The following is an 18,508-nucleotide window of genomic DNA, read 5'->3' as shown; positions in this document are numbered from 1 at the left end:
CCTGGTTAATTAAAACTAGTTAATTGAGGTTTTTGCTTGATGTATGCCGACATAATCCAAAGACATAAGTTATTTGATCCGGATATTATAACAATGAATAAAACAAAAAGATAAGAATGAATGAAGTTAAATAATAAGTATGTCTTGATTGAACTATACCGACAGGTAATTAACCATCTTCCGGATTTGTTAACAAAGGGGATAAATCGAAAGCAGTGACACGGGGTGTTTGACATACTAAAGTTTACTGTAACTTATCTATACAATTTTAACTTTAATTTAAATCATAAAAGGAAAAAACAAAAGAAATAAAAACGACGCTTCTGATGTCATGCATAAATTAATTTGTTATGTTTAAATATCGGGGGGGGGGGGTATAATTTGAAATTCTATGTCAGTGTTATCAATTACATCGAAGTCACTCAAACTCTAGTACTAGTTCCAAAGTATTACCGCTACACGAGGTTAAAAGATGAATTCTAACGTGCATACCGGTAATGAACAAGAATTTGAAGACAACAGTCTTAGCGGTAATGAGGAATTTTTGTTAGAAATTCTTGATGACAACGATGAAATGGTAAGTTGAATAAATTTGTACAAAAAAAAAAAAAAAAATTAAGTATATTATTTTCCAAATGTTATTAAGAATGACTTCTTTGTTCTGTCTGTTACATGGGTTTTGTTATTTAATTTTCAGATTCGATGTATAGAAGAGTTAATTGATGATCAGAACGAATTATGTAATGAAATGGTAAGTTACTATTTCTATAAATTTATTTTGAAAATGGTAATAATATATGATATTTACGCCCGTATTCTTAAACCGGACTTTAGTCGTAGTTCGAAGTTCGACTTGGAAAAGTCGTAGTTCGAGCTATTACTTCAAATTCGATTAAAAAACGAAGTAGTCGAAGTTTGCAGTTCGACTTAATGAAGTCGAGCTTTTAGTCGAGTTGCACACGTCTGGGTAACAGAGGCTATACATTGGCCAATGACAAGAGAGTATTTGAGGAGCAGACGAAATTTTGCGCATTGATATCACTTTCCATTTCTTACAACACTTTTTACGCATCAGGACTATATACATGAAAAATAATTTTAATCGTTAATTATTAGAACAATATCAGTATTAATTTAACAGTGAAGTATATTTGATTAACAACAAATAAAATCTTAAAAATATATTTAGGAACCATGGCGGTACGGTAACTTTTATATTTTCTAGGCCCCCAACAAAGTATGATCGCCACGAACCACGCACTTCATAGCGTGACAAGAAAGTGCTAGTCCCCCTAAACATTCCATCGCGTGGTGAATTGCCGCATCTCCCATTGTCGCAAATGTCGCTATGGCGTGACGTAGCTCAAGTCGGACTTGCGCGAAGAAAATAATGTAATTTGTATACAGTTGTAAATAAAGATGATTTTCATTATTATAATTTATACCAATGTATATTTAATTAAGCTAATATAAATATAGATATTTCATTCTTCAATATCTGGCCAATATAACAACTCAATGACTGTTACGTTTTTTATAAACATCGTTTAAAAACCATTTAGTCGACCATTTAGTCTGCCCCCTCCAGGACTAAAAAAATCGATCAAAATCCGTCTCGATTTAGTCGAGGTTGGCCTGATTTAGTCGGTGATTTAGTTGAAGTTCGGTTTATGAATTAAAATGACGTCATTTTTTTAGTTTTAGCTCGAACTACGACTAAAGTCCGGTTTAAGAATACGGGCGTTAGTCTAATATAAAAAAAACATTTTGTATTACAGTACGGTATTTTGAATAGAAGCAGTAATAACGAAGAAGATATGATTGAATTTAATTATGAAGGAGTAGGAAAATACCGTAAAGTAATGGTAAGTTCTTTTTTTAAACATTGTTTTTTTTTTATAAATAGTATAATTATGTAAGATATAAATTATTGTTCTTAGTCTGTCTGTTTTATTCATATTTTAGCACGGTAAGAGAAGAGGAGAGAAAAGATATTACGAGAATAATGAAGAAGATAATAATGAATTTGACGAGGAATTAGTGCAGCATGGAGCTGGAAATTTTCGTAAACAAATGGTAAGCTTGTACGGTTGTTTTCTTCTTTACTTATAGATCTTTATTTATTTATTTATTTTTTTCAATGATAAAATATAATATAAATGGAGTAAATTGTTATTATTATTTTTTCTTGTATTTTAGCCTGCTAAGAGACCTCGCATTGATTCAGAGGAAGAGGAAGAGGATGAGCGTAACATAAACGCTGTAAATGTTGAAGATTTTTGTATTATAAGGAGACTTAGAGATAAGTTCAACAAACGTTTTAATTTATTTTCAAGTGATCATTTAGTTACTTTAGTAGGGTTAGACCAATTTCGTGTTATTGATGTTTTACCTTTATTAGTTAGAAATTTGAACATGTGCTGAATACATTATGCCAAAATGTTCAACCACATGATAGAGTTAGGCTTGTTATTAACGCTAACGGTTTAGATATACCAATTTCCTTACCTTTTTTATTAAGAGAACATCTAACGCCAGAATTCATTTTAGCTGAGATAACTAAAGTCCTTCAATCGCACATGGATATTTTAGTGGGGGATGGGTTAACCTTTAACATTCAACACATATCCATGCCGTTTGGAGGCGGTAGTAATAATTTCTTTAAAAAAGGTATTGATAAAACCAAAAAAGGTGCGCGATGTTTAATTAGAATTCAAAATGAAAACGACGAACAAATTTGCTGCGCGAGAGCTATTGTCACAGGTGTTTCATGGTTGGAAGGTAAATTAAATAATAGAAAGCGATGGGATAATATTAGACGGGGTTTTAATTTACAAAAAGAAGCGGCTGAAAGTCTTTTATCGAGGGCTGGGGTAGATAAGGGTCCTTGTGGGATAACTCAGCTTAAGCGTTTTCAGGAAGCGTTACCAAATTATCAAATTATCGTTATCTCCAAGGATAATTTACATTCGATTTTATTCAGTGGCAAACATAGAGAAAAACAAATATATTTGTATCACCACGATAACCACTATGACTTAATAACTAAATTAACTGCATTTTTTGAAGTTAATTATTTTTGTAATTTGTGTTTCAAAGGTAACAACAAAAAATTTGAACATAAATGTAAATTCAGTTGTGAGCTATGTCGCTCCAATGATTGCACTCCTTCATTGGAATCAGTAACTATCATTTCATGTAATGAATGTAATCGTTCTTTTAAAAATAAAAAATGTTTTAACAATCACAAATCTTCAAAAAATGGTACAAAAACGGTTTGTGATATTAAACAAATCTGTAAGGAGTGCAATCGTTTCATTAAGAAGGATCATAAATGCAATGAATATACGTGTAAAGTATGTAATCTAAAAGTCCAAACAGGTCATCTTTGCTACATGAAAAAAGTAATTGATACGAAAACTAACAAGACTAACGATGTAGATAAGAAGTCTGTGGAAAAATATTTCTTTTTCGATTTTGAATGTACCCAACAAGAAACGGGGGTTCACAATCCTAATTTATGCGTTTTACAAAAAACTTGTTTAAATTGTATAACATAGGATAAGGACTCTCTGATCAATGCGAAATTTGCGGGGATAAAACCAAAATTTTTGAAGGAGGCGATGCATGTTATAAATTCTGTGATTATATCTTTAATTCGTATCCTTATAACTCAAATTTAACATGCATTGCTCATAATTTTCAGGGGTACGACAGTTACTTTATCATGAAGTATTTACACGGCGAAGGTATTATTCCGGAACCCATTTTTAGGGGTGGGAAGATAATGTCCCTTAAGGTAAAGAATACGTCAATTCGGTTCATAGATTCCCTTTCTTTTCTTCCTATGCCCCTTAGTAAATTACCCAAAACATTTGGAATTAACGAGTTGAAGAAAGGGTTTTTCCCTCATAGGTTCAACACTCGTGAAAATATAGATTATGTAGGGCCTTACCCCGACCCCTCATTGTATGATCCGGATTCAATGTCATCATCTGTGAGAGATGAATTTTTGTCTTGGTACAATAAAAAAACAAAACGAAATATTTAGCCTCAGACAAGAACTAACCGATTATTGTATCAGTGATGTTGATATTTTAAGAAAGTGTTAAGTTGTCTAACTTTTAGACATATCTTTAAACAAGTAACGGTACTCAATGATACTGTCGATAAAGACGGGGTTGATCCATTTTCAAAAGGGCTTATTACAATAGCATCAGCATGTAGTTACGTTTTTGCCCGAAATTTTTTAAAACCTGATTCAATTGCCATATTCCCTCCATCAAATTTTGAAACTATTGATAACCATTCTTTTATGAGTATGGAATGGTTATCCTACGAATCTAAACGTAGAGGAATCAATATTCACCATGCGCGAAACGGTGGTGAAAAACCAATCAATGTTGATTGAACGGCTTGTGCTCTATGTACATCAGTCTTGTGAATAAATAAAGTTTATATTATAGGCCTATATTGGAAGGATCGTTTGTAATTTATTGATGAACGTAGCACGGGTCCAAGCCATGATCCTTGCGGTATTCTTCCATTTGGGGTTAACCATCCATCATGACAAACAGTTATTCAGTTTTACTCGGCCTCTACGATTACTCAAGAAAGCTGGTACCCATCATACTAAAAAATCGTCCACATTCATCCATCGCTTCATTCTTAGATTAGTATGTTTCTTTTAAACTCTAATTAGCGATGGCACACAAGTGTGGATGATCAGATTTTATGGTATACAGGTTGCGTTTGACCGGAGCTCCAATGGGTTGCATTTCCGCAAGTTATCTTTAATTTCCGTCATCATCATTATTACTCTTTGGTTGCCGGTTTAACAAGGCCATATACATGGCTGCATTCGCATGCGCAAATTTGCCTTAGTGTTTGCCGACCGCCGACCGACACAGAGAAAAAACAAGGCCAACAGCCATTAAGTCGCGTGCTACAATGCATAGTGATACCGGACCGACAGACAAACAGACCGACAGACAGGCAGACCGACAGACAGACGGACCGACCGACATAGTGAACTATACTGACCGAAATTACTGAACATGTTTAAAAATGTTGAAATGTTTAAAAACATTTATATTTTTTTAATTTACACGTGCGTAGCCTGTCACTTTTGACGTGCTCGTATAACGTAATTTCGAGTTGAAAAGTAAGTCAAGAAAACAGAAATCGGGCAAAAAGAGTGCGCAATAACATTTAACGCGCAGTGCGCGCGCAAAAATCTGCGCACTCATGGCAATTTTGTAAACGCTTAAAATTGCCTGAAACGTACTCTTATTTCATCGAAAATAAATTTTGAAAATTTTAGGCGCGCGTACGCATGCGTTACATGCGCTACGCACGTAATTGTATTGCCATTATGATGATTTATGCCCTGAAATTTATGAGTACCAAATTTTATTTAATTGTGATTCATGGTTGTTAAGATATGATTACAAACGTGATTTCGTTAAATCGTGCGTAGACCGCGTAATTTTTTATTGCGCACCGTGAAATCATAACCACATCGATTCCTGGCCATAAGGAATATTCTGTGAAAAATTGATTTAGCTAGATTAAACTGATATCAAGATAAGGTCATAAAGCGATAAAACGCATAGTGATACCGGACCGACAGACAGACAGACAGACCGACAGACAGACCGACAGACAGACAGACAGACAGACCGACCGACCGACCGACCGACATAGTGAACTATAGAGTCGCTTCCACGCGACTAAAAACTGCTCTTGCATTCGAGTTTTTTATCGATTGTAATTAATTTGTGTTGGTATATTTATGCCTTTCTTAGCTTCTTTGATAGTGTTTGATGATTTTGTTTTAGCGGTACACGTGTTGCCATCTAACTTTTCCCAGATCTTTTCGGAAATTTCCCATTTAGTATGAGTTATATGCCTTCTAGTGAACGTAACAACTAGGTTTCATTGTACAATTCAGTATGTCAGGTCCAATTTGGCATTTTGATCCAGGCCAGTAAGTGGCGAATTTCACAAAAATGTAATTATTCCTATTTTGATAACCGCATTTTAAAATGAATGTTATAATAAGACGGTAGGATTTTAAAGTAGCTAATTTTTATTTGCAGCCTAATTTATCTATTTAATTTAATCAAATGAAGTTTCCATTTTTCGTGGATTAATGGCCAATGAGTTGTAAAAGAATAAAAGGAAATATTTTGCTTAAAATAACATTTTAATTTATTAATAAATAAGCCTAAGTTAATCGGGAGCGTATTTCTAAGATCCTGAGGTACCCTATATGAGCGTGGAAACTGCTTAAATGTAGAAAATTTTGAATTGTCGGTCCTACTAAACTTGTGAACAAATCTTAGATCATTGTCACGCCTGAGGTTAAACAGAACAAAATAAAACATTTTAAAATTATATTTGTTATAGAGACACTTGGAAACAAAGGAAATCAATAGGTAATTTATACGACCATCAAAGGACGGAAGACCAAGAACTCTAGCTTACATGGTTATACATAGTTCGATTTTTATGTTTTGTGTAGAGAAACCGTTGATCAATAAATAATTTACATCTAACTTATTTCACCATGGTTATACGCTTTAATATTATTCATTATTGTTTAAAACGTTTGTCATAATATGTTTTATTTCTACTTATTCAGGTACAGGCATGGATTTTAAATATAATATTTGGTTAATTGTACATAAATCAAATATTTGTAACAGAAATCAAGATACAAAATTTGGCAAAATTCTTCCATAAAAACCAGGAAGACTTTTTTTAGTAGTTAGGTAGTTAACCTAATGTAATAAAATGTCTGGTGACTCCCTATAGACGGTGAAAAAAGATGGTGGATATATGCTGGATACTTTTTGCTATAGCATGAAAATAAAAATCTGAAGTTGAATAAAAATATCAGAAATGTAATATTCAAGTTATATTACCTATATTTAGTCATCTAATAATATTTTTTACCACACCGTTTATTTTTCATAGCTTTTTAAAATGCCTCTCTATTGACAAAATTTGTGTACAAAAGAATACAGATTTTACTGTGTAATTTGAACTATCCCCCCACTGATAAGAAATTGCTTATTTTCAACAACTTAAGCTTGTGTAAAATAAATAAACTCTAAAAAATTATGAAACATAAGGGAAACTATAGATAGATAATTATTGGAATGTATGATCAATAGAATTTTGTTTTCCCACACCTGGCCTTTAAATGCATTGCTAGTATATTAAAGATATAGGCCTATTAATAATAAAAATATTTAAAAAACATATTTAATTTGACATATCAAAATCCACAAACAGTACCTCAGTTTTTCTGTATAACCACATATTAAATGGACACTTTGGCCCTGTTTCTGCTGCCAACTAAATACCGTATATTATACGGTATTTTTTGAATACCGTATATATACGGTATATTTTTGGCAGCAGAAACTGCGCTCATAAAAAATATACCGTATTTTGTATACCGTATTTTCCCCACAAAATTTGTGGATAAAATACGGTATTTACAAATTTATACCGTATTTTTTGTACCCGTTTCTGCTGCCAATAAAAAATACGGTGTTTTTTTTTTACATGACAAAAGGTCAACATTCGTGTTTTTATTTTCTGTCGCTGTCAGCTGCTTTACACACGTGTATAGATATATTCGGCAAAAATGTGGAGCGAAGAAGTCACAGTTTTACTAAATAAATGTGTGTGGGGAAGCTATAATGTCTGGCCAATTAATAAAAGGGACAACCACATTTATAAAGACATTTCTAAAAAAATAAAGCAGGAGTATGGAATAGACTTGTCTCCAAAGCAAGTAAACTCAAAGCTGAAGAGCCTGCGAAAGCAGTACAACATTGCAAAATACAATAATTCGGGGAGGGAACGAATTAATTGTCCCCATTACGATGTTTTCTGTGCTCCCACAACATCTCTATCACTAGGGCTAGGCTGTTGAAAGTGAGACGTAAAACTTCCTTTATTGAGACTTTTAATTATCGACCAAATAAATGAATGGCAATTTGGGTAAAAAAGATGAAATTTAACACGACTACCCAAGAAGTATTGTTAGCAGAAACGGGGTACTAAAAAATACGTATTTTATACCGTAGTATTATATCGTATTTTGAGCAGTTGCAGCAGAAACAGGCCCCAAGTTTGGCCCGAAATGGTTTAATTTAATTTTATATTATGTGGTAATGTCTAGGGCCCTGTTTCTGCTGCCAAGTAAATACCGTATTTAATACAGTATTTTTTAATACCGTATTTAATACGGTATTTTTGAATACCGTACATATAGGCCTACGGTATACCTTTGGCAGCGGAAACGGCGGAAAGTTTGCGTTTCTTATTTGTTCTTTGTTCAAGGGAGAAGTTTTTATCGTACATATGTTTAAATGTGGTGTCAAATAAATTATATGCCTCATTTGGATCTTGTGAATTAAAAACATGGTCCCACGAGGTTGCTTGCAAATCTAACTTAAAACTTTCAATATTGCGCTCGTTAATTTTCCTAGTATACAACATTGAAAGTTCAGATCTCGAATTATGGACAATGTTAGTTAAAGAAGATATGTTAAAAATAGGTAAATGGTCAGTGGCCTCACTATAAATTATTCCATTGTGGTTGGGAAATTCCGTTTGGTTGGTAATTATATTGTCTAACAATGAGGCAGTAGTAGCAGTAATTCTAGTGGGGCGGTGAATAAGAGGAAGAAAAATGTTGCTAAACATGGTATTTATAAAATTGAAAGAATGATTACTTAATTCGTATTTTAAAATATCAATGTTAAAATCACCTAGTAAGAAAACAGTCTTGTTCTCATTGGAAAGGTTACTAAGTAATAGCTCTATTTTATCTAGGAATGCATTCGTATCTAGTGAAGGGGCCCTATATATAGTGCCAACAATAATGTTTTTGGCTGATTTTTGTTCAATTTCAATAAATAGGGAATCACAAATAGATTGGTCAATTGACAGATCTTCTCTTTCTTTAAATGAAAGTTCATTTCGAACAAACATTGCTACACCACCGCCAACTTTCACATGTCTATGTTTAGAAATAAAAGAGTAGTTTGGAATATGCAGTAAAGGGCTGTCATGCTTCAACCAACTTTCCGTAATAGAAATTATATCAAAGTTGAAATTTAAGGAATTTAAAAGAATATTAATCGAATCAAAATTACGACTAAGGCTTCTGGAATTGAAGTGTATGGTGGAAAAGCTTTTCTTATTATCAATTTCGTTAGTATTTAGAAAAATCACTTGGATGAAAATAATTAGATTTATTCATAGAATCAGTAAAAAATTGAAGATCTGGATCAATATTAGCATTATGATTATCATTAAATGAGAATGGATTAAAAACTAAATTAGAAAGACGATCAGTTTCATTTTTGTCAGAATAAACATTGGACATAACAAAGAACAATAACAATAAATACAAGTAACGGTATAAGATAGTATACAAGTTCAAAAACAGTCTCTGAGTTTAAGTAAGTTACAAAGGAAAGAACAAGCAAATGTTCATGGAAAAAGTAAGAACAGGAGTCAAACAACTTTGCAGTGAAAACAAAATTAATAAAAGTAATAACGCAAGCATGAGGTGAAGAAAAACAGGAAAAGTGTCCGCAGTGTTATTTAGATGTCAATAAATTAGCATGCAGTTATTATTCATGATGATAAAAGAAAGGGATGCATGCAATTTATGTAAGTGGTAATAATATAGAGTTAAAATGTTTAATAAGAAAAAGAAACAGTTAATTGTTTACTTCCCTTCGTTTGCTGATCTTCTTTATGAGATGTTATCTAGGTCCAGAAAAGTACGAATATGGTGTCTAATTTCCTTACTGTCACAGTAATTAAAAATATTTAAAATGTGATGTGGTAATTCATTGAATTTTACGTTTGCCATAAATCCTATGACGTTTACTTTGTAAATATCATAAACGTTTAATATTTTTAGTTTCTTAAACATTGGCTCTGAGGCTTGTCTGGATTTAGAGAAGGTAATGCATTTTACAGCTCTCTTTTGGAGTATTAGTATTACTTCTAACGTGCTCTTGTATGTATTTCCCCATATTAAGTTACCATACTGAAGGTGAGGTAATACTAAGGTGTTATAAAGACTAATACGGACTTTATGAGGAAAGAATTCTCTTACTTTTAAAAGTATACCAATTGCCCTAGACATGTTTTTCCTAATAAGCTGTATGTGATGTTTCCAGTTAAGATTTTCGTTTAAAATTACACCTAGAAATGTCACATTTTCTTTTCTATGTAATAACACATTATTCATTTTTATTTTAAACTGGTTTCTGTCAAAGTTCTTTTGGTTAGTTCTAAAAACAACGTAATTAGTTTTGCTGACATTCAGTAACAGCTTATTTGCTTTAAGCCATACGTTTATTTTTTCTAGTTCAATATTCTTAGTATGGTTTAACATTGTAGGGTCATCTCCCCTTGTTATGTTGTGTCGTCAGCAAAACTAATTATATCTATTTTACTACTTGCTCGACTTATATCATTGATGTAAATTAAAAACAAAAGTGGTCCTAAAACAAAACCCTGTGGCACCCCTATATTGGTGTCTTTTAAACATGATGATCTACCGTTGGCATAAACATATTGTTTGCGGCCACGTAAATAGCTTCTAAACCACATTAAAACGATGCCTCTTATACCATAATGCCCCAATTTGCTCAACAGAATACTGTGATCGATAATGTCAAACGCTTTTGACAAATCCATAAAGGTAGTAAGTGCATATTCCTTTTTTTCAAATGCATTTAATATTCTATGGACCAAGTCGATCATAGCATGAGAAGTTGAGTGTTTGTTTCTAAATCCATATTGATTGTTGCTTAACACTTTACATTTTGTAAGATAATTGTATAATTGATTATGGATAATCTTTTCAAAAACTTTCTGCGGGACGCCACAGATTATCTTACTAGAAGTAGATGTACATCCAGTATATTTGGTATTCATGGGTGCGATCGGTGAGGAAGCTGCAGATGATGGGAATTATAGACGACCTCACCCCGATGTCGATTAACTTCTTTATAAAAATGGAGTGGTCAACAAGGTCAAAAAGCTTTGGTGAAATCAATTGCATACAGATTAACGTAAGTTCCACTACACTCAAGATCTTTGAGCACCGAGTCAATTAAGCTTATAAGATAATGGGAGGTCGATGATTTCTTCCTACTTCCAAATTGTCTAAAATCTAAGCTAATATTTATATTCTCGACGATCCACTTAACTAAAAACGATTCAAAGACTCTGGCTAGTATGGGGGTAAGGGAAATCGGCCTTAAGTTGTTAAGTGATTTAACACTATTAAAGGGGGGTTCCGGGTTTAAAATGAATAGTAAAAAATGTAAAATATATTTGTTTGTCTCTTGAACGGTAAAAGTTTCAATTTATATAAGCGCCTAGTGAAGCAGAACGAAGGCTGTGAAATGAGGCCAGATTACAAGTGCAGCTACGGCAAAATCACACTGTGGTTACAGAATAGGAAATTCGTGAAATGGTCAATCTTCCGACGACTCGTTATCATTAACCATATCAATTACTTTTGTAAAATTATACTTATCTGATGTAATTTTAGTCGGTCTTCCCATTTATAAAGTCAATTTTCTATGAAAATCCATCAAAACAGTGAAAAATTAGATAAGTTTGCACTTTACGTTTGCCGATTTTCGCACTGACTTAGGGAAAGCCTTCAAAATCAATGAAGCGTAACGTATACATTCCTGCTGAGCGAGGAGAGAGCGAGACGACGATACACGTGCTCTCTCTGCCCATGCCTGGCATCGTCACGTGATAAGCAGATACAGTATACAATACCAAACTGGTCGGGTCGAGTATTCCCCGTCTATAATCACAACATGAACGATGTACAGTATTTGATCGAAGGTCGACTCAACCTACCGGAATGGTATAGATAATATAGCTCGAATGAGAGAGTTGGAATATTTGTAAACATAAGTCGGGACATAAGTACAGCAGTATTGCTAATTTTAACAAGTGTAGCCTATAGTAAAAGGCCTGGTAGTATCAATTCGCATAGGGTCTACTACACTAGCTAGCTCAATTTTTAACTGGGCCGGATCGGCTAGGCTAGGCTAGGTCTCCTTCCTAATACCGGTCTACTTGCTTGATGCAGTATCCGCTTTTTTGGAGAGTAAACTAGGCCTACTTATTAGACGATCGGGACACCATACGTGCGGACGGCGATCGGACCTTGTTTTGCCTCAATATTTACAGCCGATTTTTGTAGAACGTTTTAGGTTTAGATTGTTTAGGAGTTTGGTTAATAGGATGGGTTTGGAATCGTGACTGAGTTTTGTTATTTATGGGCCAATCGTTTAGTAATAGGCTAGCTAGGCTAGGCCCATGAATGATGGCCCAAATGTTTTAACGTAGCCATCGTGGTATGGAATCCCTAGTCAGAAATGGCTCTCACCCCGGCATGAATAAAATGATTTAGGCTAGGCCTAGCCTAGTACGTGAAGCCGATATACGATCTGTACTATTAATTCGAGGTATAAAAATAGTATAATTTATGACTCCGTAATCTGTACTAAATTTTGTATTTCATTAAATGTCAAATAAATATATGCTACTACTGTTATTATTACACTTTAGACCTAGCTTAGCAAATCTACAAAAAATGTATTTCACAATGATCGGGTGGTCGTCGTTTGACAGAGGAGAGAGAACAACGTACAAGCTTGACGTCGCGAGTTTGGAATCCACTGATGACGTGATTTTGTGTATATCTCATGAATATTAATGAGCTTCCCTAAGCTGCTGAAAAACAGACTTTCCATGAATTTACCCTAAAATGTATATGAAATTTAATTTTTTTAATTTCTCGTTATTACTTCTTCATTCTGACATGTCTATATTGTTATAATATTTTTTATTTAATAAATAAACGATATTTAAAAGCAATTTTAAACCCAGAATCCCCCTTTAACCTTAGGAATTGGAATGGCGGTTGCTTTTTTCCAGGCGCTAGGGAATGTTCCTTCTTTAAGGCCACAATTAAAAATATCAGCAATTGGTGGAGCTAATTCAGGGGCAAAGTCTCTAATTAACCGTGCAGGTAGGTCATCGGGGTGACCTGCCTTTCTTGGAACTAATTTGCTAAGTAATGCTTTTACTTGCCCGACAAAAATATATGGGGGTTTATCATTTGCTGGCAAATAAGCAGGCAACGTTTTAATATCTAATGGTGTTAACTTAGTGCAAATACTGGAGAAATGGCTGTTAATGTTCTCCGCAATATCTTCATCGGAATGGCCAGGCATACTAAATGTAGTATGTTTTTTCATGTTACAGAGTTGTTTAACCCTCTTATGCCATTTGGCTGCATTGTTAGACTTTAGATTCTTTAGGGAATTACGATAATACGACTGTTTGGCTTCTCTAATTCCAGCTTGCACCATGTTACGGAGATTCCTCCATTCCTGCGTTTTACCATGCTTTTCATACGATTTCTGTCGAGCATCTAGTAGATTCCGAACTTTAGATGTCATCCATGGTCGATCTGCTTCTCTCACACGCTTAGTAATAACTGGAAACTTGTCGGAGTATGCTCCATTTAGCAGAGAGATAAACTCGTCGGTTTTTGACTCAGCATCAACTATATTGTACACGTTATCCCATTCATATGCTGTAACCCACTGTCCGAAACATCTTACAGAGCCGTCACGGTACGGTTGAGTTTTAATTTTTATGACACATATTTCGCGGGACTTCTGTTTTAGGATGTCGTTGTGATCACTGCGTCCTAGTGGGGCTAGTCGTTTGCGGTTTGGGTGCAGTATTTATATCTGGATAGTTCATAAAAACTTTATCAAGAATTGCACCCTTCCTGGTTGGAAAGTTTACTACAGTACTTGGGAAAATCCTACATAGAAAGACTACACTTAATATATAATATAGTAAGAAAAATTCCGTTCATTGTGACTATTGCCGCCGTTGGTTTCACATACACTGCGAACATTTAACAGAAGATAATTTAAGATCTCTGGGCGATTCACCGCTGGATTACTCATGCAAGCAATGTTGTAGTCCCTTTGGACATTTTGACTTTTATGCCTCGATAACCCGCATCCAAGAAGCAATTACCACAGCAATCGAAATTAAGAAAATTGCAGAAATAGAAAAGTTGTTTCTATACGTAATGATCCATTTCATTTACCCGATTTCTCTCCATGTGGCCAGTACATTATCGATAAAGTTTCAACAGCGATAATAAGTAAATGTGGAGGAACAAATTTGATACCTATGTCTGTTGCGGGAGATGGTAGGTGTCTCTTTAATGATGTTTCCGTTTCATTAACGGGAAATCCGTTACAAGCAATGGAACTCCGTGTAAGAACATTCATTGACATGGTTCAAAATGAAACATTTTATAAGGACATGCATCAGTATTCCAAAATCGCATTAGCTAGTCCAGATTACAAACATTCGTGTCTCGACTGTGGCCATAAAAGTGGTTACTCATCCGCTTGGCAAATGCAGGCATTATCGAGTGTTATCGGTCAAGAACTAATTTCAGTTTACCCGCCGTACAATGGTGTAACTGACCGAATTCACAGAATATTAAACAGAACATTTTATCCACGTGAAGAATCTCATCGTACACTTCACCCAATTTATATTATGTGGACCGCCGGAGCACATCTTTACGTTCTTCTGCAAAAAAAATCTGGATGCCCAATCATTTTGTACCATTAATGGACAATTCGTTGGTTGGACTAATATGTCATCAAAAGACAACGTCATCGTCATCCGAAGATTCAGAAACGTACAGCAAGCACAAAACAAACATTTAGACCGTCCACACCATTCAAAGGGTAAGTTACCATCCATTTCAAATTGTAATTAATTTATTTTTATTTATGTATGCCTGAAACAATAATTATTAGATTGGCTTAGCTTTAAATTACAAATTAGTTATGTAAATACAAAATATTGATTATTTATTTTGTCGGTTTTATGAATAGGGTATGTACATTATTTATTAGAGAGTATATTGTATACAAACTAATGTATAATTTCAAATCAAAGACAGATTTACTGTCAAAAATTACTTGTCCGTACTACTTGGTTGTCCGTACTACTTGGTTGTCCGTACTACTTGGTTGTCCGTACTACTTGGTTGTCCGTACTACTTGGTTGTCCGTACTACTTGGTTGTCCGTACTACTTGGTTGTCCGTAAAATCAAACCATTAAAAAAAAACTGTATTTTTGTTTGTGCTTATCTATGCTCCCATACAACAGGATAGTTTATTGACAGTTCAAGTTCAAGTTCAAAAAACATTTATTTATTCAACAATGGCATTATACAGTATAATTATAATTATAGGTGTGTACATAAATAAAAACATAGTAATAAGCCATCATTTGGGGTCTTCTCTAGAAGAAAAGAAGTTTCTTACACATACATTTAAACTAATACAATTTACTACATAAAATAATAAATAAAAACAAAATCGATGAAATAAAAATAGATACTTTCAGTGTACTACAATCATAATAATATTAGAATTAGTATAAAGAAAGAAGATATTTTTAAAAATATTTACGAAAAGTATAAAGAGATTTAAAATGCTTTAGTTTATCATCAAGATCATTCCAGATTCGCGGTCCTGAAACAGAAACCAAATATTCGAAAATTTTCAGTCTAAAAGGAGGTACATCAAGATGCTGAAATTTATTGTCGATACGTAAATAGTACTTGTGTGGATAAGATATGTTTTCCTTTCAGGAGAATACAATTTCAATGTATTATCTCCAAATCATTACACATCGGTGGATTATTTTGCGTTTTTATTACAAATAGCAAAATAAAGTAGTACTAATTTTAAGAACTTCAAATGTATTTATAAACTTTTTTCCTTTGTTAGCATTCGTCAAAGGATTCAACAAACAAGAAATAAGATATTTTTTTAAATATTTACGAAAAGTATAAAGAGATTTAAAATGCTTTAGTTTATCATCAAGATCATTCCAGATTCGCGGTCCTGAAACAGAAACAAAATATTCGGAAATGTTCAGTCTAAAAGGAGGTACATCAAGATGCTGAAATGTGGCCCTGTTTCTGCTGCCAACTAAATACCGTATACTATACGGTATTTTTTAAATACCGTATATATACGGTATATTTTTGGCAGCAGAAACTGCGCTCATAAAAAATATACCGTATTTTGTATACCGTATTTTCCCCACAAAATCTGTGGATAAAATACGGTATTTACAAATTTATACCGTATTTTTTGTGCCCGTTTCTGCTGCCAATAAAAAATGCCGTATTTTTTTTTTACATGACAAAAGGTCAACATTCGTGTTTTTATTTTCTGTCGCTGTCAGCTGTTTTACACACGTGTATATATATATTCGGCAAAAATGTGGAGCGAAGACGTCACAGTTTTACTAAATAAATTTGTGTGGGGAAGCTAAATTGTCTGGCCAACTAAAAGGTTATAAAAGGGACAACCACATTTATAACGACATTTCTAAAAAATAAAGCAGGAGTATGGAATAGACTTGTCTCCAAAGCAAGTAAACTCAAAGCTGAAGAGCCTGTGAAAGCAGTACAACATTGCAAAATACAATAACTCGGGGAAGGAACGAATTAATTGTCCCCATTACGATGTTTTCTGTGCTCTCACAACATCTCTATCACTAGGGCTAGGCTGTTGAAAGTGAGACGTAAATCTTCCTTTAATTATCGACCAAATAAATGAATGGCAATTTGGGTAAAAAAGATGAAATTTAACACGACCACCGAAGAAGTATTGTTAGCAGAAACGGGGTACTAAAAAATACGGTATAAAAAATACCGTATTTTATACCGTATTTTTATACCGTATTTTCGGTCAGTCTAATTACCGAAAACAACCGAAAATAACCGAAAACAACCCTGAACAACCGAAAACAACCACAAACAACCAAAAGCAACCATAAACAACCGAAAACAAACCGAAAACAAAATAAAATAATCTAAATACCGAAAACAAATTTGTATAATATTTTTTAATTGTCGCCCTCTATTGATGGGTGTTTCTAAATCTAAGACCATAACAGAGACAAAACCGCGCGCGCAAAAGCCAAGGAAGACCCTACGATGGTAGTGTGCACAAAATACAACTAAAAATCGTGCAATCAATCAATGATAACATCGCATTTACTTACAGAATCTATAAAAATATTTAAATTTTAGTCTTTCGATTTTTGATCCAGAAACCAGCGCATTACTCCTTACAATAATTGTGAATATGTTAATCCATAGTATAGAAGTAAATTGACTATGGTTAATCATGATCGATTTAATTATAGATTTTCACAGATAATTATACAAAAATACTAGGGACTATAAAGTATACTTAAAACAAGCTCACTATAAAGGATTCACAATAAAATCTATTCAGTAAAATTACTGTAGTCGAGTAAATAACGTTTTTATCCTTAATCGCTTCAGTATTCACTTAATAAAGTGACGAAAACCGGGGGTCAGTCTAATTACCGAAAACAACCGAAAATAACCGAAAACAACCGAAAACAACCATAAACAACCGAAAACAACCGTAAACAACCGAAAACAAACCGAAAACAAACCGAAAACAAAATTTAAAAAATCTAAATACCGAAAACAAATTTTGTATAATATTTTTTTTAATGTCGCCCTCTATTGATGGGTGTTTCTAAAGCTAAGACCATACACAGAGGCGCAAAAATCATGGAAGACCCTACGAAATGGTAGTGTGCACAAAATACAACTAAAAATCGTACAAATTCAATGAAATACACCGTAGACTACATTTACTTACAAAATCTATAAACACATTTCGTTTTTAGTCTTTTCAAAAACAAAGCATGATTTTACCTAACTTTGCGTTTTCGTCCCCGGTTTCGTCACTTAAGTGAATACTGAAGCGATAAGGATAAAAACGTTATTTACTCGACTACAGTAATTTTACTGAATAGATTTTATTGTGAATCCTTTATAGTGAGCTTCTTTTAAGTATACTTTATAGTCCCTAGTATCTTTGTATAATTTATCTTTGAAAATCTATAATTAAATTGATCATGATTAACCATAGTCAATTTACTTTCTATACTATGGATTAACATATTCATAATTATTGTAAGGAGTAATGCGCTGGTTTCTGGATCAAAAATCGAAAGACTAAAATTAAAATATTTTTATAGATTCTGTAAGTAAATGCGATGTTATCAATTGATTGATTGTACGATTTTTAGTTGTATTTTGTGCACACTGTCATCGTAGGGTCTTCCTTGGCTTTTGCGCGCGCGGTTTTTTGTCTCTGTTATGGTCTTAGTAGATTTAGAAACACCCATCAATAGAGGGCGACATTTAAAAAATATTATACAAATTTGTTTTCGGTATTTAGATTATTTTATGTTGTTTTCGGTTTGTTTTCGGTTCGTTTTCGGTTGTTTATGGTTGTTTTTGGTTGTTTATGGTTGTTT

General features: G+C 33.5%; 2 protein-coding genes across 2 annotated transcripts in view; one reads left to right on the top strand and one right to left on the bottom strand.

Moving 5' to 3' along the window:
* Positions 1–18,508, bottom strand: part of LOC140047306 (tRNA methyltransferase 10 homolog C-like) — a 129,052-nt gene that overhangs the window by 41,241 nt on the left and 69,303 nt on the right. The window lies entirely within an intron of this gene.
* On the top strand, positions 1,818–5,322 carry LOC140047786 (uncharacterized). Its single transcript, XM_072092821.1, has 3 exons — positions 1,818–1,865; positions 1,966–2,076; positions 2,200–5,322. The coding sequence occupies exons 1-3, from the start codon at positions 1,818–1,820 to the stop codon at positions 2,422–2,424; spliced, it is 384 nt and encodes a 127-aa protein (XP_071948922.1). The 3' UTR covers positions 2,425–5,322.

This window comes from Antedon mediterranea, chromosome 4 (assembly GCF_964355755.1).
Source record: "Antedon mediterranea chromosome 4, ecAntMedi1.1, whole genome shotgun sequence".
NCBI lineage: Eukaryota > Metazoa > Echinodermata > Crinoidea > Comatulida > Antedonidae > Antedon > Antedon mediterranea.
Note: the sequence above shows the minus strand (reverse complement) of the source record. Positions and strands in the feature narration are given on the sequence as shown.

Coding starts and splice junctions, on each gene's coding strand:
- LOC140047786 (XM_072092821.1), top strand. CDS start 1,818: ATGATTGAATTTAATTATGAAGGAGTAGGAAAATACCGTAAAGTAATG. Junction 1,866..1,965: donor GAAAATACCGTAAAGTAATG/GTAAGTTCTTTT, acceptor TTCATATTTTAG/CACGGTAAGAGAAGAGGAGA. Junction 2,077..2,199: donor GAAATTTTCGTAAACAAATG/GTAAGCTTGTAC, acceptor CTTGTATTTTAG/CCTGCTAAGAGACCTCGCAT.